A 21,178-nucleotide genomic window follows, 5' to 3' on the forward strand; every position below is an offset into this window, starting at 1 on the left:
TTTGAGTCATTGTGGATCATTCGGGACTGTGTCAATACCACCTCCATTATGGACATGAGCTTGCCATGCTCTTTTGTATACACAGAGCTGAAGAAAGTATTTAATAAATTAGCCTTCTCCTTGTCCCCAGTCACCCACTCTAGATTATTTTGTAAAGGGCCTACAGACCTGACCTTTTTACTATTAATATATTTGAAGAATTTTTTGGGGTTTGTTCTACAATTTTTTTCGATCTGTCGTTCATTTTGAATTTTTGCATCCTTGATTTCCTTTTTACATATTCTGTTAAATTCTTTGTAGCATTTAAACAACACTAGTGTTCCTTCATTTTTATATTTTTTAAAAGCTCTTTTCTTATTGTTTATAGCTTTTTTAACTTTGACCGTGAGCCACATAGGTTTTATTTTTAGCCTTTTAAACTTATTACCCATGGGAATATACTTTGCAGTGAGGTCCCAAACAGTATTTTTGAAGAATTTTCATTTCTGTTCTGTGTTTATCGATGTCATTATTCCCTCCCAGTCTAAATCCTGGAGAGCAGCCCACATCCTTGGAAAATTTGCTCTCTTGAAGTTAAGTGTTTTTATCTTTCCCGTATGTATCTCTTGTTTACAGCTAACATCAAATGAAATCATGTTATGATCACTGCTACCCAGGTGTTCCTTTATCTGAACATTAGTAATAAGCTCTGCATGGTTTGAGATTACCAGGTCCAACAGAGCTTCATTCCTAGTTGGGGCCTCAATAAACTGGACCATAAAATTGTCCTGTACTAGGTTTATAAATATTTGCCCTTTAACTGTCCCAGCAGTGCCATTACTCCAGTCAATTTCTGGGTAGTTAAAATCCCCCATTATTATCACTGTCCCAGCCCTTGCAGCCCTTTCCATCTGTGCAAGGAGCTGAGTCTCTACCTCCTCGTTAACGTTGGTTGGTCTATAACAAACTCCAATGATTAACTTTGAACTACGCACATCTATATGCAGTTCCACCCATAATGCTTCAGACTCATTACACTCTCCATCAACCAGGTCCTCTTTCACACTTGCTTTGAGATCACTTCTCACATAGAGACAGACCCCGCCACCTTTCCTTTTTACCCTGTCTCTCCGAAAGAGTGCATAGATAGGAATATTAATAGCCCAGTCACGTGAGGATTGAAGCCAAGTTTCAGCAATACCGATTACATCATAGTTCACCTCATGCACCAGAGCTTCCAACTCACCTATTTTGCTTGGCAGACTTCTGGCATTGGTGAACAAACACTTTAATGCATTATTACATTTTGCTCTGGTGTTTTTCATATAATTTTTAGTAGTACAAATGGCACTACAGTTTCCAATGGCTGTTTGCAACATGGGAAATTTCTTGTCACCTGCCATAACCCCCCCCCCTCAATCCTAGTTTAAATACTCCTCCAGCCTTCCCATAAACCTCTCCCCCAGCACAGCAGACCCCCTTCCATTCAAGTGCAAACCGTCTTTAGCATATAGGTTGCACCCCAATGAAAAGTCAGCCCAGTGCTCTAGAAACCCAAATCCCTCCTCCCTACACCAGGTCTTTAGCCATGCATTCAGCTCTCTAATCACCCACTGCCTTTTCTGTGTTGCGCATGGCACAGGCAATATTTCAGAGAATATCACCTTGGAGGTCCTAGTTACGGAGCAATCCAAAATCCAAGTAGTGGTCGACATGACCAGAGGATGCAGAAAGATATCTAGATACTGGCCCAATTCAGAGGTTAGGGAATCTACCCCATTTACTATAGGCCTACCCGGTGGGTTTTTACTATCCTTATGTATTTTCATGAGAAAATATATTACCGGGGTGTAGCATGAAGTGGGATTCAAATATTCTGCCTCTTTTTTTTTTACATAAAATATTTTTCTTAATTCCTTTCTTAATTAATTGTGATAGATCATCTTTATATTGTCTCACTGGATTGAAACTGAGTAAGATGTACGTATTTGTGTCTCCCAATAATCTCTCCATCTCCTGCTTATAATAGGCTTTGGACATCAACACGATTCCTTCCCCTTTGTCTAAAGGCCTGACTATTACCTCTTTCTTATCCTCTAGGGATTTTATACCTTTTCTAATATATTCTGGATCATTCTCTTTCCTAATTTTCAATTTTTCAAAGTCATTACTAACCATATTTTGCAAACCGACCCGAAGGTGCCGATGCTGTCTCTCCAGTGTGAGGGGCCCGAGGGCTTTCACACTGGAGCGGTGCGCTAGCAAGACGGGAAAAAAAGTCCTGCTAGCAGCATCTTCGGAGCGATGAAGGAGCGGAGTGTATACCGCTCCTTCACCGCTCCTGCCCATTGAAATCAATGGGATAGCGCGGCTATACCGCCGGCAAAACGCCTCGGTAGAGGCGCTTTGCGGTGGTTTTTAACCCTTTCTCGGCAGCTAACGGGGGGGTAAAACCGTCCCGCTAGCGGACGAATACCGACGGTAAATCGCCGCTTACATCGCTTTATCGCCGACGCCGCCCCCGCCCCAGTGTGAAAGGGCCCTACGACCCCTTTCACACTGAAGCGCTAAACTGCCAGTAAAACACCGAGTGCTTTTGAAGAGCTTTTTCAGGCGCTTTTGAAGAGCTTTCCATTCATTTCAATGGAGAGGGGTGTTTTTTCACTGCCCTGCCAGCGCACTGCCCCAGTGTGAAAGCATTAATTGATGTAGCCTCCCTGGCGGTTTTCCCGAGTGTGGCTCGGGGTTAAAATTCAGTACCATTAGCGGTAACCCCGAGCCACACTCAGGATCGCATTGCCTTGTCCCCGGGATCCTGCGATGTCACCCGCAGTGTCCGAGGGCTCCGTCCTCCTCCGAAGCCTCTCCGTGCCAGGCTCCGTTCCCTGCGAGCGGCGCGACGCACGGGGGCGGAGCCTGGCGGCAAATTAAAAAAAAAGTAAAAATCATAACACATACAGTACTGTAATCTTACAGATTACAGTACTGTATGAAATGATTTCACATCCCTTTTGTCCCCAGTGCTTTGTCCCATGCCCTGCATGCAGTTTTACATGATATACACTGTTCTTTCTGCCTGGAAACTGGAGATTGTCCATAGCAACCAAAAAGTGTCCCTTTACGTCAAAAGTGGCTTTAGACCAGCTAGAAAACAGCGATAGTAAATTAGAACACTTGCAGAATTGAGCGATAGTGAATTGTGGGGAAATTTATTTTATTACTATTTTTTTTTTTTTTTTAATTATTTATTTTTATTTATTATATTATAATTTATGTTTTTGTGTTTCAAACTTGATCATACCCGGGATATCTACTAGACTCTGGTTTGGACAGATTTAAGTGTGTTATTGTTAAGATTTACAGACCCACAATATAAAACGCCAAATTTCCATGCAAAATAATGGTACCGCTTTCAGCACCTAAAATCCGAAATAATCATACCGCCAGGGAGGTTAATAGAAATAGGATTTCGTGAGCTTTTCAACTGCTTTTTTTTAGCGTGAAAGCGATGAAAAGCGTCCTCAGTGTAAGGCTGCTTTCACACTGGAGGCACTTTATAGGCCCTATAGTGCCAAAAATAGTAAAGAGCCTCTCTTCTCATTCCAGTGTGAAAGCCCGAGTGCTTTCACACTGGAGCGATGCGCTTGCAGGACAGTAAAAAAAGTAAGCAAGCAGCATCTTTGCAGCGCTGTAAGAGCGGTGTACACACCGCTCCTAAAGCACCCCTGCCCATTGAAATCAATGGGCAGTGCCGGCAAAGTGACGCTGGAGCAGCGATTTGCTGGCAGTTTTAACCCTTTTCCGGCCACTAGTGGGGGTTAAAAGCACCTTGCTAGTGGCCAAATAGCGCCGCTAAAACGGGAGTAAAGCGCCGCTAAAAATAGCTGCGCTTTGCCCCCAACGCCTCAGTGTGAAAGTAGCCTTAAAGGGGTCTTAGATTGTAAATTCCTTCCCCCTCTTTCAAACCTTTTAAAACCGTTTCCACTGTGCTTTGTATTTACATAATTCCCTTTGAGGAATATCTTGCGTTTTATCAGCGTAAACTCACCTTCTCACAACCGGTGTGTTCTGGGCCTCAGTTTTTTTTGAGTATAGTAATAGTGCAGGGGATCACTATTCACTTTTTTTTTTTTGATGATAATAAATGAATACAGTATATGATAACTATGCTATGTTTCTGTTTAAAACTCAACAGCATTACTGATCATAGCAATGTGGGACTATCACACCGATATGTCTGCTTTTACAAATAAGAGACCCTCTTGGGGTTTATTTTTATAAAACTGGAGCGTGCAAAATCTGGTACAGCTGTGCATGTTAGCCAATCAGCTTCTAACTTCAGCTTGTTCAATTAAGCTTTGACCAAAAAAAAAAACCTTCCAAGCTGATTGGTTTCTATGCAGAGCTGCACTCAATTTTGCCCTCTCTAGTTTTAGCTAATCAACCCTATTGCCTAAACAAGCAAAGCCATATTTTTAAAACACCAGCTAGAACAGTAAATGTGAGCAGATATGTTTTATTTTACAGAAAGAATCATAGAAGATCATGAGATGGTTATTGAAGTGCAGTCAAAGTGGGACATGGAAGAGGACTGCAGGTTCTGCGTCAGGAAATACTATGCAAAGTATGAATTCTTCAAGAATCCTGAGGTAGGTTCCATACTATAAATTAAAAGAGTACATGTGAATAAGCACTTGAGTTCACCCTTAGCTTACCTTCACACATAGATGCAGTGTTTGCGATCTGCTGCGAGTGTCAATACAAAGTTACCGACGACCCCAAAAGGATTGCAGGTTTGCCTGCACCGGATCACATGTTACAAGACGACCATGTGATCCGGTTGCAGTGCGGCTCCTAAAAAATTGCCTGCACTTCTGTGGTGCAATGCGGTGCGATTTGAGCCAAGTCAAAAGGAATAGGCTCAAATTGCACCGCACTGAATTGCATGTGGATTTTACAGCAGTGTGGTTCTAATCATTTTACAGTCAATCCAAAACTAAAAATAAAGCTTGGCTTTACATACAGTACACTTTCACAACACAACAGCATTTTCCCCCACCCTAAATGACCCCTTGTTCTCTCCTTTGCAATAGAACCTCAAATTATTGGCTGGCCAAAGCTTGTGATATTTTAAAGTGGTTCTAAAGGCTCAAGGTTTTTTTACCTGCATTCTATGCATGAAGGTAAAAAAACCTTCTGTGTGCAGCAGCCCGCAGCCCGCTGCACATCACGATCCAGTGATGTGCACGAGAGCCCTGGCTCTCTGGACACTCTCCCTCCTCATTGGCTGAGAGCACAGCCAGTGAGCCAATAAGAAGAGAGGGGGCGGGGCGGGGCGGGGCAGAGCCGAGCCACAGCTCTATGTCTTAATGGACACACAGAGCAGTGGCTTGGGAGTGAGCCTGCTTGGGTGCCCGAGCAAGCTGCTTGCTCTGGGGGCACTTGATAGAAGAGAGGGGCCAGGAGCGCCACCAGGGGACCCAATAAGAGGAAGATCAGGGCTTCTCTGTGCAAAACCACTGCACAGAGCATGTAAGTATGACATGTTTATGTATGACATGGGGACGAGGGGAGGAGGGGGCGGGGATGAGGGGAGGAGGTGGGCGGGGAGTCACAGGAGAGCTGAAGACAACTGAGCCCGGCTACAGGGTTGGAGGGGGTTGGATGAGGGCGGGGATAGGAGGAGACTGGAAGGATCCATGTGCTTTCACAGAGGAGTAGAATTTTGTCTATTCTAGTGAAAGGAAGCTTGCTCGCTCTCTTTTTATGTGGAGATTTCAGCCCTGTACACTTATTACACCCCCAGGGCAATCTGCACAATCTCCCCTGGATAAATTCACACTCCTTATCTCATCTGCATAGGAGATTATTTCTCTGCCCCGGCCTCCAGGCAGCTCTCTGCAGTTCCCTGACACACACCCATACCTCCCAACTCTTTGAGATGGGAATGAGGGACACCTATTAGCAAAAGTATGCAGGCATAGGACACCCCCCCCTGTCACGCCCCCTTAAAGGAGACTTGTACAGAACAAATTGATTGGTTAAACCCAGAAGTGCTTTTTTTTACCACTACTATTCCCATTATAGTGGCTTGTGGAATTTACAAATGAGGCAATTTAGAAACTGGATGAAAGGTTTAGCTCTGGGAAACACTTTTTGAAACATAAAAAGTGCATTTTATATACAACTATATAGATCAGACCAAAATGAGGGACAAATGAAGAGCTATGAGGGACAGAGGGACATTGCTCCAAATCAGGGACAGTCCCTCGAAATCGGGGACAGTTGGGAGCTATGCACAGGATTTGTGTGTGTGAAAAGATCATGTTACAGGACTGGGCTGCAGCAGCTAAGGTTTGTCTCCTCAGTGTTTGCAGTTTGGATGAGAAATACAGTACATCATGGTAAAATATAAAATACTTTTGTTTTCTGCTTTCCCATTTGAACACGCATAGTATGTACACTTTCCTTGGCTGTTTCTGTGTTCCATGCTGTTGATACTTTGCCATAACAGGGCATGAACTTCCACAGAAGCTGCCATTCCTATGGCAACTGATAAACAACAATGTGCACCACAGTTTGCTTACTGCACAGACACGAGACTAGGAAGTACATATTGAGTAGCCAGCAGCATAGAAATCCAGGAAGTGAACAGGCAGCAGCTTCAGCTGCCCACAGTTAAAATGGATGCAGCCAGACTCCGTGGAGGGAGATTTCTGCAGCACATTTGGCAAGTACAGAATCACAGTATAGATGAAATAATATGCAGTGTTTGGAGGGAAGTTTCAAAATGGCAAAGATGTTTTTATTACAAATTATGTGAGCAGACTGCAGTTCCTCTTTAAAAGGGTTGTAAAGGTAAATTCTATGCATTAAGGTGAAAAAACATCCGACAATACTGGCCCCCATAGCCCCCCGTTTTACTCACCTGACCCCTCGGAACTCCCGCGCTTGCCCCCGACATCCTCTTTGCCGCTCAGCCTGGCCGTTGATTGGTTACAGTGGATGGATTGAAAGCAGCGCAGCCATTGGCTCGCGCTGGTGTCAACCACATCCAATGACGCGGTGCGCCGGGGGGCGGGCCGAGTGATACAGTGAGCGGCTATGGTCGCCGGCTGTATCACGGGAGCGCGCCCGCAAGCACTCAACACCATGCAAGGGAGCACGCATGAAGGTGTTGAGTCCTTGCGGGGGGGGGGGGGGGGCCGAGACAGCTGCCGAGGGACCCCAGAAGACCAGGTTCGGGGCCACTCTGTGCAAAACAAGCTGCATAGTGGAGGTAAGTATAACATGTTTGTTATTTTAAAAAAATTACCTTTAGTGAACCTTTAACCACTTCAGCCCCGGAAATGATTTACCCCCTTCCTGACCAGAGCATTTTTTGCGATATGGCACTACGTCGCTTTAACTGACAATTGTGTTTTTTTCCCACAAATAGAGCTTTCTTTCGGTGGTATTTGATCACCTCTGCGGTTTTTATTTTTTGCACTATAAACAAAAAAATAAGCGTCAATTTTGAAAAAAAGCAATATTTTTTACTTTTTGCTATAATTAATATCCCCCAAAAATATATAAAAAACCAAATTTTTTCCTCAGTTTAGGCCAATATGTATTCTTCTACATATTTTCGGTAAAAAAAATCGCAATAAGCATATATTGATTGGTTAGCGCACAAGTCTACAAAATAGAGGATAGATTTATGGCATTTTTATTATTTAATTTTTTTGTAGTAATGGCGGCGATCTGCAATTTTTATCGGGTCTGCGACATTATGGCAGACACATCAGACATTTTTCACACTATTTTGGGACCACTGTCATTTATACAGGGATCAGTGCTATAAATAGCCACTGATAACTGTATAAATGATACTGGCAGGGAAGGGGTTAAATGCTAGAGGGCGATCAAGGGGTTAATTGTGTCCTAGGGAGTGATTCTAACTGTTGGGGGATGGGCTACCAATGACATGACATTAATCACTGCTCCCGATGACAGGGAGCAGTAGACCCCTGTCATGTCACTAGGCAGAACAGGGAAATGCCTTGTTTACATAGGCATCTCCCTGTTATGCCTCTCCGTCTCACGATCGTGGGGCGCCGGCGAAGATCGAGTTTGTGGGACCCGCGGGCACACTCCCGCGGCATGCGGCGGGTGCGCGTGTGCGAGCTGTCGGTGGCGCCCGCGTGCCTGCAAGGCGGCAAATTCAAAGGGACGTACAGGTACACCCATTTGTCTGTACAAGCCATTCTGCCGACGTATATATGTGTGCGCGGTGGTCGGCAAGTGGTTACGGTGTGAAAAGATAACCTGCGTAAGAATCTTTGTGAATTGTCTTTTACATACACTTTTTATGGCAATGAGTGTTAAAACAGCACACTATTTGGAGTAATTGGGCCGAATATACCACATACAATAACTGCATTAATAATACAATTATTACAGTTTGTGAACCAATAAACGTGAGTCTTCATTTTAGATGACATGGCTTTCTTTGTGTTTAATGATTTTATGTTAATAGAACTATTTTCCAGATTTAATGCTGTCCTATTCCAGTGAAATGAATGGCACAACAAAGCCTGTGGATGTTCTAAAGGTAAGGAGTAGACTGAAGTGTAGTTTTCACATGCAAGGTATATTTAAGATGACTTCCAATGTTTGAGATGATGCTTGCACAATATCAGGGAAGACGGGTCAGGGAATGCAAGCAGAACAGGGATTGGAGTAGCAAAGAATTCTAGAAAAGTATAGAAGTAGTAGCTATGATGGGCATTAGAAAATGTAAACTATATTGTCAAAAGTATTGGGGCACCTGCCTTTACGCGCACATGAACTTTATTGGCATCCCAGTCTTAGTCCGTAGGGTTCAATATTGAGTTGGCCCACCCTTTTGCAGCTATAACAGCTTCAACTCTTCTGGGAAGACTATCCACAAGCTTTAGAAGTTTGTCTATGGGAATGCTTGATCATTCTTCCAGAAGCGCATTTGTGAGGTCAGGCACTGTTGGGCAAGAAGGCCTGGCTTGCAGTCTCTGCTCTAATTTATCCCAAAGGTGTTCTATTGGATTGAGGTCAGGACTCTGTGCAGGCCAGTCAAGTTTCTCCACCCTAAACTCGCTCATCCATGTCTTTATGGACTTTGCTTCCTGCTCTGGTCCAAATCATTTATTGGAGGGGCGATTATGGTGTGGGGTTGTTTTTCAGGGGTTGGGCCTGGCTCCTTAGTTCCAGTGAAGGGAACTCTTAAAGCCTCAGCATACCAAGACATTATAGACAATTTCATGCTCCCAACTTTGTGGGAACAGTTTGAGGATGGCCCCTTCCTGTTCCAACATGACTGTGCACCAGTGAATAAAGCAAGGTCCATAGATATAGAAGAGTGAGTTTGGGGTGGAGGAACTTGACTGGCCTGTCTCAACATGATAGAACACCTTTGGGATGAATTAGAGCGGAGACTGCGAGCCAGGCCTTCTCGTCCAACATCAGTGCCTGACCTCACAAATGTGCTTCTGGAATAATGGTCAAACATTCCCATAGACACACTCCTAAACCTTGTGGACAGCCTTTCCAGAAGAGTTGAAGCTGTTATAGCTGCAAAGGGTGGACCAACTCAATATTGAACCCTACGGACTAAGACTGGGATGCCATTAAAATTCATGTGCGTGTAAAGGCAGGCGTCCCAATACTTTTTGTAATATAGTGTATCCTCCTATGGGATAGTCAAGGCTATGACTTGTTCATGTTCAGAAAATCTGTCTTTTTTTATTTAAATCAAGTCAATAAAATCTTATATAAGTTTAAAAGCTTTCATTTTATAAGTTGTTTTTCAGAATTGTTAAATCTGCATCTTCCAATTAAAGAATACCTGGTAATCCTGCCATGAAGGTTCTTGTTCAATCGTTTGCAGGCGGTATTGCGCTAAAAATACCGCCTGCAAACCGCCCCTAAACAGCCTCCGCTGTTTGTTCAGTGTGAAAGCCCGAGGGCTTTCACACTGAAGCGGTGCGCAGGCAGGACGGTGAAAAAAGTCCTGCAAACCGCTTTTTTGGAACGGTGAAGGAGCGGTGTATTCACCGCTCCTTCACCGCTCCTGCCCATTGAAATCAATGGGACAGCGCGGCTATACCGCGGCAATACCGCGGCTATAGCCGCGCGGTACGAGGGATTTTAACCCTTTTTCGGCCGCCAGCGGGGGTTAAAACCGCACCGCTAGCGGCTGAATACCGCTGTAAGAACGACGGTACAGCAGCGCTTAAAATAGCGCTGTTGTACCGCCGACGCCCCCTCCGCCCCAGTGTGAAAGGGGCCTAATCCCTGCCAGCCATCCTTAAAAAAACACAAAAATGTTTTTTTTAATGAGTATCAACAATGAGTATATTCATATTTCTAAATAAATGTTACTTAGAATTTTTTTTTTTTTTTAGATGTTTTTGAGTACAAGCACATATCCTGAAATCCACAGTTACTTATTTATGGCAGAAAAAGGAAAAAAATCTTGGAAAAAACTATATTTCATTCTGCGACGCTCAGGATTGTACTTTTCTACAAAAGGAACTTCAAAGGTATCATGAATTCTTAAAGAATAAACTTAAAATAAAATAAAAATGAATGCCAAATGTATAAGTGAATATAAAGTATAGTGTACATATATAATATGTACAATGTACATATACAATATATATATATATATATATATATATATATATATATATATATATATATATATATATATATATATATATATATATATATAGAGTGTTGTTAGGACTAATTTTTTCTTCTCAGTAGTGCAAATAGTAAATATTACTTATCAATATTTCATATTTACATTGTGTAGGTGGCAAGAGGGAAGCTGTCTTCAAAAGTTGTTGAATACAATGCACGTTTATTAAATTCTATTGTTACTAAAAAGAATTCAGGTTAAGTTGATTCTAGTAGGCATTTCGTACTGTATAAATGGGAGCATTGTTTATGCAGAGATCAATCATGACTCAAGGAAGTGAGATTTCTGTTGATTAGAGTATTGTTTTTTTTTTTTTTGGAGGGGGGGGAGTGGGACTGTTGGAGAGCCAGGCTGCTGTTTGTGTGTTAGAACAGTGGTCTGACTTTCCTATGTGCTGCCACTGCAAGGTATTTAAACTCTTGCTGAAGCACTAGTGTTAAGGTGAAAACAAAAAAAGTTCAGCATTTTTAATATTGTGTATGCAACATGACTGCAATACAGTAATAAATAGCGAGGACTGAGCTTTAAAATTGTCCAGTTCTCAACCTTCCTTCTTTGCTAGTAAATGTGGAATAAGGCATGGTTGCCTATTCTTGCCACCACTCAAACATTCAGTTGAATCCAAAGAAATGAATATTTGCAAAACTGCTGACATTACAGGAGTTAAAATACAAATAAGAGGTAAGTGGCACTCATGTTTTGTATGAAGGGGCAGTATACTGATGTCGCTAAACTGCATTGGAAACACGTTGCAAAGATCACCTTCCAGCTGTCTTCTCTTGTAGCTTGATCTTGGTGCATGTCTTCCTTGAAGTCCTGATAAATCATACCACAAAGGGAAAAGAATCCAGAGGCACTTGTAGGTTTAATTTATTTTTTTAGCAACAGTTGCAAGATTAAATTTCAAAAATGTAATTCAAGTTTGCTAACAATTTTAAAGCAAGTCTATTTATTGCTGACCTGTTCTAAAACAAACAATTATTGAAAACCTCTATCTCGGGACTTTCTCTGAACATAGAAAAATCTGAAATCCTTTTTGGTAATATCCCCTATGTTTCACAAGAAAGCATAGATAATACGGTATATTTGCATTCCATAAAACAACAGCTCTACCTCTTATCTTGGTATTAAGCTAACAAACCTGTGACCTCATCATATAAACACGACAATATCCCTCTCTGTAAATAACTTTTGGAAGACATGAAGACGTAGAATTTTTTCCTTTGTTGGATGTCTTGGATGGATACAATACATGCAATTAAGATGCCATTTCTTTCTTGAATTCTTTAGATTGAGTGAGTTCTCCCAATTCCTATACAGTGGATTGACTAAATCAGTCTTCAGCATCAGATATCTTGTTTCATTTGGCTTGGTAAGAGACTAAGGATCATTAAGAAAAGACTAGTAGGGCTCTCCCCATTTCACACATTCCTAAATATTACATTACTCTCAACAAGCTTGTATTCCATCTGCCAATGTTGAAAGCCAGTCTCCTTTATGGACCTTCCTAGAGGTAGACCTGCTCTTTCCCTGCTCTCTCCAAGTGCTGAGTTGGTTTACACATTCTCTTCTACCAGAGGTTGTAGATTTATCCCCAATTTTCTATTATATTTCAAGTACCTGAAGGAGAAGAATACACTTTAAATTTAAAGTGTTCCTGTGCCTTACCCATGCAGGATAAAGCAAAGAATCCACTTAACTACCTTCCCCCCCGTTGCACATACTTACCTTACTTTTGCATCCCAGGAAATCTGTTTGGCCATGGAGATTAAAAGGAAGCCATGTGTAAGTTCCAAGTTATTTCCTGAAAATTACAAAGGGTTAGGGATTTTCTTCCTACCCCATGTGACAGCACTGGGTGTCCGAGCAGCCAGCTATGAGCCATATGCTTCCTACATGCATAGCAGCTAGGCAATGTATGATCAAAGCAGAGATCTACTTTACCACTTCCCTTCAGGGCAATAGCAGAATGATGCCCGGGCGGGACTTTTGTCGTTCTGGGTGGACATCATATGACATCCTCCTGGAATTTGCCTTGCGCGTGCCTGTGGAACCAAGCTGCGGGTGCAATCTGTCACCGGCGGTGTCCGTTGACAGATCACTGTACCGGCACACTTCCGGTACCATGTGATTGCTATGACCAATCAAAGCAGATCACATGACAGTTGTAAGCAATGGACGACTTCCTTCCATGCCATCCATCGTGTACAATTGTATTGCTAGCTGTGATTGGTCACAGCGATCACATGGTACAGAAAGGGCAAATCACAGCCCATCTGTATCATGTGATTAGCTGTGGCCAATCACAGCTAATCACAACAATACTCACTGAATAATTCAGTTTTATTCAGTAAAAATGGTAGTAATGTAATAATGTAAGTAATGATAATGTGTAAAAAAAAATCCCGATCACTTCACTATGGTATCACTGTATTGCTCTGGTCACAATGTGTTAAAAAAAATTGTAAAAAAAATTTTTAAAAAGTGTAAAAAAAAATTATATTATTTTTTTACATACTGTCATCAGTCAGTTTTCCCGATCACTGCCACAACAGTTATATTATAATGCTGTACTGCACTGGTGACAGTATGTACAAAAAAATTGTGAAAAACCTAATTTAAACAAAAAAAAATTCTTAACTGTCCAAAAAATTGTGACAAAAAATTATAAGTTTAAAAAACTCACCATGCCTTTTACTAAATACCTTAGACTGGCTACTGTAAAAAAAGGGGTCATTTAGGGGATATTTGTACTGTCCTGATGTTTTCAGGCCTCAATATATATATATATATATATATATATATATATATATATATATATATATATATATATATATAGATATATATATATATATATATATCTATATTATATATATATATATATATATCTCAATCATAGTTTGTGGACTATATAACTTTCCTACAGACTAAACAAACACTGATTAGGGTTTTTTTCACCAAATATACATAGCAGAATACATTTTGACCTATATTTGTAAAAAATGTTAATAAAAACTAAAAAAAAAAAAATTTTCAAGGTTTTCCATCTTTTTTAATTTTATTTAGCAAAAAATAAATAACCCAGTGGTGATTCCACCAAAAGAAAGCTTTATTTGTGTGAAAAGAATGCTAAAAATATTATATGGGCAGTGTTGCATGATCAATGTCATTCAAAATGCGACAGCGCTGAAAGCTGAAAATTGGCCGGGGCAGGAAGGGGGTGAAAGTGCCCGGAATTGAAGTGGTTAACATTCATACAACTCAATCACCTCCTGTTGGAAGACAACATGTTTTATTTCATAATATAAGATGTTTTTGAATATGAAATTTCACCTCCAACCAATTTCTCATTTAGTCTTGTTTTGCCCCTGGGATGAAAAAATATGATTTCCAATGGTAGTTTAATAACAACCTAATAATATACTGTAGTTTAATAATAACAATACTTCACCACTTCTCAGAGGGTGATAAAAGTGTTATTTCCCATCCTAAATTCCTTTTTAAACACATTTTTCCACTCAGTAAACAATACTACATGCTGCAAGCATTCCACTCCTCCAGGTTGCATGAAACTTATTATAAGGTATTACAGCCCTTGTCCTTTGAGATCATGTTGTTACAGTGCCTTGAAAAAGTATTCATACCCCCAGGGCTGGACTGGGACAAAAATTTGGCCCTGGACTTCATCCAGACCGGCCCACTTTACTCCAAACACCTGGTGTTGGCGCTTCAATCTTCTCGGCACCATGGTTCATATGGTGTCAGGATGATTGAAGCGCATTATTTCTATTATTACATTGTAATATAACATGAAATAGTTCAACTCACCATAATGCAGAATCAGTGGGAGCCTTGAGTGTGTCACCTGCCACCTCACTTGCCACATCGCCTGCCACCAGATGCAGTGTTTCACTTGCCACGTCACTTGTCAGCAGAGGCAGCTTGTCATTTGCCACGTTGCCTGCCACCAGATGCAGTGTTTCACTTGCCACGGCACTTGTCAGCAGAAGCAGCTTGTCACTTGCCACATCACCTGCCACCAGATGCTGCATGTCATTTGCCACGTTACCTGCCACCAGATGCAGAATGTCACTTGCCACGTCACTTGTCAGCAGAGGCAGCTTGTCATTTGCCACGTTGCCTGCCACCAGATGCAGAATGTCATTTGCCACGTCACTTGTCAGCAGAGGCAGCTTGTCATTTGCCACGTCGCCTGCCACCAGGTGCCGCATGTCACTTGCCACGTTACCTGCCACTAGATGCAAAACGTCACTTGCCACGTCACTTGTCAGCAGAGGCAGCTTGTCACTTGCCACGTCGCCTGCCACCAGATGCTGCATGTCACTTGCCACATTGTCTGCCACCAGGTGCTGCATGTCACTTGCCACCATCGCCTGCCACCAGATGCAGCGTGTCACTTGCCACGTCGCCTGCCACCAGATGCAGCGTGTCACTTGCCACGTCGCCTGCCACCAGGTGCTGCATGTCACTTGCCACCATTGCCTGCCACCAGATGCCACATGTCACTTGCCACGTTACCTGCCACCAGATGCAAAACGTCACTTGTCACGTCATTTGTCAGCAGAGGCAGCTTGTCACTTGCCACGTCGCCTGCCACCAGATGCCGCATATCACTTGCCCCGTCGCCTGTATCCTGCCAAGTCACTTGTCACCAGATGGCAGATGCAGTGCTACTACATGACTTGATGGGCACCTCCAACCCAGCTCTGTAACCCCCCCCAACACACAACGTGACAGGGGAGGAGAGAGAGATACACAGCGCCAATTGTAGCATTAAAACAACTTGTATTCCACTTAAAGAACGTTACTGACAAAGGTAGTAGGGTGAAAGGCATTGAGACACTGTGATCTGAATTAGGAGCCGCCACCGGGAACCGAACGGGCCAGTAGATGCAGAGCATCGGTGTGTACTACTACTTCCTGGTAGCGGTGGAACGCATGATGGGGCGGACGTGATGTCATCATCCGGAAATGATGCAAGATGTGGGAGGTGACGCATCCTTCAGGCCATCATTCCTCCGCCACCAGGAAGTAGTAGTACACACCGATGCGCTCTGCATCTACTGGCCCGATCGGTTCACGGTGGCCGCTCCTAATTCAAATTGTTGACAAGCCTGGATTCTTGCCAGTGTTTCAATGCCTTTCACCCTACTTTGTCAGTAACGTTTTTTAAGTGGATTAAAAGTTGTTTTAATGCTACATTTGGCGCTATGTATCTCTCCTTCCCTGTCTCTGAAATTGGCCCACTGAGCCATCGGCCCACCGGGAATCTCCCGGTAGTCCCGATGGCCAGTCCATCCCTGCATACCCCTTGAAATTGTTCAAATTTTGTCATGTTACAACCAAAAACGTAAATGTATTTTATTGGGATTTTATGTGATAGAGCAATACAAAGTGGCACATAATTGTGAAGTGGAATAAATATGTGGAAAGTGTGGTGTGCATTTGTATTCAGCCCCCCTGAGTCAATACTTTGTAGAACCACCTTTTTTTTTACCTTTTTTTTTTTTTCGCTGCAATTACAGCTGCAAGTCTTTTTGGGGATGTCTCTACCAACTTTGCACATCTAGAGAGTGAAATCTTTGCCCATTCTTCTTTGCAAAATAGCTCAAGCTCTGTCAGATTGGATGGAGAGCAGGGCTGGACTGGGACAAAAATTTCATCCAGACCGGCCCACTTTAAGTTTGCAAACACGCACAACTCACCTCTTTTATTATTTCACTTATTCTCCTCTGTATTTTTCTCCTCCGCTCCTTCTCACATCACAGCATGAATGCAGGAACATTGCTAAATTTTTTTATTTTTATTATTTTTAAAATAATTTTTTACAATTAATATTGTATTATTTTTTTTACAGTGATTGGAGGGGGTGGGAGTAGTGGACGGTGTCAGTAGGGCAGTAGACAGTGTCAGTAGTTTTTTGTTTTTATTATTGTATCTATTATTCTTTACAATTTTGTTGTTTATTCCTTTTTAAAATAATTTTAAAATATTTTTTTTCCACAGTGCTTCTGGGGAGGGGGTATAGGGCAGTGAATGTTGTCAGTAGTTTTTTATATTTATGTATTTTCTTTACAATTTAGTTTGTTTTTGAATTTTTCCACAATGCTTTTTGGGGGGAGGGGGTTGGGGCAATGGACAGTGTAGCAGTGTTGGTAGGGTGGGGGGGTCAGTAGTTTATTATTTTATATTTGTTTTACAATTTTATTTTTAATAATTTTTTTACAATTTTTTTTTTATTGATTGCAATTTTTTTTTCTATCAGCCCTGTTGGTGGGTTTTGTTGAGATATAAGGGGTCTAAACAGACCCCTGACATATCCCCTTTGAGACAGAGAAAGGGACTGAGGACACAGATTCCCCAGTCCCTTCCTCTGCTGTCTCAGCATTAAAGATCAATGGACAGGAGACAGTGGCTCCTGTTCATTCATAAACTGATGCAGAGTTTACTCCTTTCTCCGCTCTGCATCCTGACACATCCCCCTAGCAGTCAGTGTGAGAGGAAAGGAGGGAAGCTGGATGCGGGGTGCGAGGGGGGGGGGAGAAGCACAGGGGACTGGATGAGCAGCCAGAGCACACGTGGCGGAGGAGGAGGACATGGGACCGGAGGAGCGGCCGGAGCACACGGGGCAGAGGAGCAGGACAGGGGACCAGAGGAGCGGCCGGAGCACATGGGGTGGAGGAGGAGGACATGGGACTGGGGAAGCGGCCGGAGCCCACTGGGGGCAGAGGAGGAGTAGGAGCAGAGGAGGAGTAGGTTGGAAGAGGAGGACACAGGGAACAGCTGGGGATGATCGGTGCGGCGGAAGCCATGCAATCATTACTTTGACAGGCTCAGGCTGTCACTGAAACTGGCCCACTGAGCCATTGGCCCACCGGGAAACTCCCAGTAGTCCCGATGGCCAGTACATGCCTGAACAGCAATTTTCAAGTCTTGCCACAGATTCTTAATTGGATTTAGGTCTGGACTTTGACTGGGCCATTCTAACACATGAATATGCTTTAAATCTAAACCATTCCATTATAGCTGTATGTTTAGGGTCGCTGTCCTGCTGGAAGGTGAACCTCTGCCTCCAGTCTCAAGTCTTCTGCAGACTCTAGCAGGTTTTCTTCTAAGATTGTCCTGTATTTCGCTCTATCCATCTTCCCATCAACTCTGACAAGCTTCCCTGTCCCTGCCGAAGAAAAGCATCTGCACAACATGATGCAGTCACCACCATGTTTCAAAGTGGGGATGGTGTGTTCAGACTCATGTACAGTGTTAGTTTTCCGCCACACATAGTGTTTTGCTTTTAGGCCAAAAAGGTTGCATCTGTCCAGAGCACCTTCTTCCACATGTTTGCTGTGTCCCCCACATGGCTTCTCGCAAACTGCAAACAGGACTTCTTATGGCTTTCTTTCAACAATGGCTTTCTTTTTGCCACTCTTCCATGAAGGCCAGATTTGTGGAGTGCACGACTAATAGTTGTCCTGTAGACAGATAATCATACGTGAGCTGTGGATCTCTGCAGCTCCTCCAGAGCTACCATGGGCCTCTTGGCTGCTTCTCTGATTAATGCTCTCCTTGTCCTCTCTGTTTAGGTGGACGGCCATGTCTTGGTAGGTTTGCAGTTGTGCCATACTCTTTCCATTTTTGGATGATGGATTGAACAGTGCTCTGTGAGATGTTCAAAGCTTGGGAGATTTTTTATAACCCTGCTTTAAACTTCCCCACAACTTTATCCCTGACCTGCCTGGTGTGTTCCTTGGTTTTCATGATGCTGTTTGTTCACTAACGCTCTCTAACAAATCTCTGAGGGCTTCACACAACAGCTGTGTTATTTATACTGAAAATAAATTACACACAGGTGGGCTCTATTTACTAATTAGGTGACTTCTGAAGGCAATCGGTTCCACTAGATCTTAGTTAGGGGTATCAGAGTAAAGGGGGCTGAATAAAAATGCACACCACACTTTTCAGATATTTATTTGTAAAAAAAATTGAAAACCATTTATCATTTTCCTTCCACTTCACAATTATGTGCCACTTTGTGTTGGTCTATCACATAAAATCCCAATAAAATACATTTACGTTTTTGGTTGTAACATGACAAAATGTGGAAAATGTCGAGGGGTATGATTACTTTTTCAAGGCACTGTATATACCCCATTACAAAATGGTGCAATTTTACATATAAATGCAGCTTTTGAGTCTCAAAAAACTACCCATTATTATTAGTTAAATGGGATGAGATCTTAACATTAATATAGCAACCTCTCAAAGACAGCACTGTTGCAAGACATTAAAGCGGTATTAAACCCAAAAGGAAACATTTAATATATTGCAGCTTACCATTTCTCAGATGTGATGGCTGCTTTTATTTTCTTTCTTAGGCTTTCTTTCTTCTATTATCACCTAGTGATCCAGCCAGTAAGTCTGTTGTTTTTCTCTTTCCAGCAGAATAATTGGTTATAGAGATGAGACAAACTATTTAAAACCGACAGGGATGCTTACAATAATCACCTTTTATTTATTTATGTAAAACTTTTATCCCAAAATGAAAATAACATGTTTTCTGTGTCTGCTTATAAAGCGTGAGCTGGAGTTTGGCTTCAGTTTGTTACTGTATGCAGATCTACTTGGTCATCTAACACCTCCCTCCCCCCAGACTGACAATGTTGTTGTCCAAAGGTGCCCCCTGTGCTCCTTTATTTAGAGTGGGGGAACTCTAATACAGGAGGTCACAGCAGATCACCAGGTGAAAACAGAGCAAAAAGCCTAAAAAAAGAAAACAAATGCAGCCATCTCTAATAATTGGTAAGCTGCAATATTTTACATTTTTGGATTTGGGGTTAATACCACTTTAACTAAAGAAATTTGCTTAAATCATTTAATAGGAACATTTAAAATGTATCAAAAAATATTTTTTTCCGTTTCTGTTATAAAATTTAAAAGTTAGTAATTTTTCTTTATAAATTTTGGCCAACATTTATACTGCTACAAAAAAAGAGGAAAGTGCACCAAAAATAAGCCACGTCCATAAATCATCGAGGATAGAAGGATAGAAATAGAGGAGAAGATATAGCAGTATAAAAAATATAAATTTATTGAAAAATACAATATCTAACAAAAAATGACAATTGTAACATATAGCATCTATGATTATTGTGCAGTGAGCCCTTGTCTACGCGTTTCACCGTTAGGCTTCCTCAGGACACGGCCAAGGTTCACAGATGAGACAGAGAAGGGACAATCCCATCGCTGCATATTAAGGATACAAATAATCCAGCGGAGTGTGCAGTGTATTGCTGTCTCCCAGGGGCACGCTGGATTATTTGTATCCTGAATATGCAGCGATGGGATTGTATTGAGCCTTCAGCATTGCTGATACTAAATCCAGGATCTAAGTGGTGCATCCAGTGTTGGCCCTCCTCCCTCTAATGGCTGCTCCCTTAATTAGGAATATTGTTTACATGCCCCTGCTGAGATATTTAGCTATATCTAATATACTTTCTTACTGCTGATTGAACTTTCTCATGCTACCGTGACTTGCATGATTTTGCATTCCAATTTAAGATAGAGAGACATATTCCCTTCTCTGTCTCATCTGTAAACCTTGGCCGTGTCCTGAGGAAGCCTAACGGTGACGCGTAGACATACAAGGGCTGCACAATAACCATAGATGCTATATGTTACAATTGTCATTGTTTTTTAGATATTGTATTTTTCAATAAATGTATATTTTTTATACTGCTATATCTTCTCCGCTGTTTCTTAGCCTAAAAAGTCCGCCTCCCTGGTAATACTCAGTACTACCTTATTTTGTATCCTCAATTTATACTGCTACATATCTTTGGTAAAAAAAAATAACCCAAATTAGTGTAAATTATTTGGTCTTTGTGAAAGTTATAGTCTCCAAGCTATGGTGGCATTCATTGAAAATTGATCAAACCTGATGTACTGATGGCCTCATCTCATTTCTTGAGACCCTAACAAGCCAGGACAGTACAAATACCCCCCAAATGACCCATTTTTAGAAAGTAGACATTCCAAGATATTTAGTAAGAGGCACGGTGAGTTCTTTGAAGTTGTGATTTTTTCCCACAATTCTTTGCATAATAAATTTTTTTTTCAAAAATTGTCATATTAACAAGTTAATTCTCTCACACAGCATATGCATACCACAAATTACACCCCAAATACATTCTTCTACTCCTCCTGAGGATGGCAATACCACATGTGTGAAACTTTTACACAGCTTGGCCACATACAGAGGCCCAGAACATGCAGGGAGCACCATCAGGTGTTCTGGGAGTATAAATTACACATATCATTTCTTGACTACCTCTTACATATTTTGAAGGTCCTGGAGCACCAGGACAATGGAAACGCCCCAAAAATGACCCCATTTTGGAAAGTATGCACAGAAGGGAAAAAAATTGTGACTTTGAAGGTGCTAAAAAACCTCCCTTTGGAATA

General features: G+C 42.0%; 1 protein-coding gene across 2 annotated transcripts in view; it reads left to right on the forward strand.

Annotated features, from left to right (window-relative positions):
• The window catches only part of GRB14 (growth factor receptor bound protein 14), a 113,275-nt gene that overhangs the window by 37,259 nt on the left and 54,838 nt on the right, over positions 1-21,178 (forward strand). For both annotated transcript variants that reach the window (XM_073634027.1, XM_073634028.1), the window contains 3 exons: positions 4,507-4,628; positions 8,498-8,572; positions 10,401-10,538. In XM_073634027.1, the coding sequence (XP_073490128.1) occupies positions 4,507-4,628; positions 8,498-8,572; positions 10,401-10,538 (335 nt within the window). The remainder of the gene's footprint in view (positions 1-4,506; positions 4,629-8,497; positions 8,573-10,400; positions 10,539-21,178) is intronic.

Source organism: Aquarana catesbeiana, linkage group LG06, assembly GCF_042186555.1.
Source record: "Aquarana catesbeiana isolate 2022-GZ linkage group LG06, ASM4218655v1, whole genome shotgun sequence".
Classification (NCBI taxonomy): Eukaryota; Metazoa; Chordata; class Amphibia; order Anura; family Ranidae; genus Aquarana; species Aquarana catesbeiana.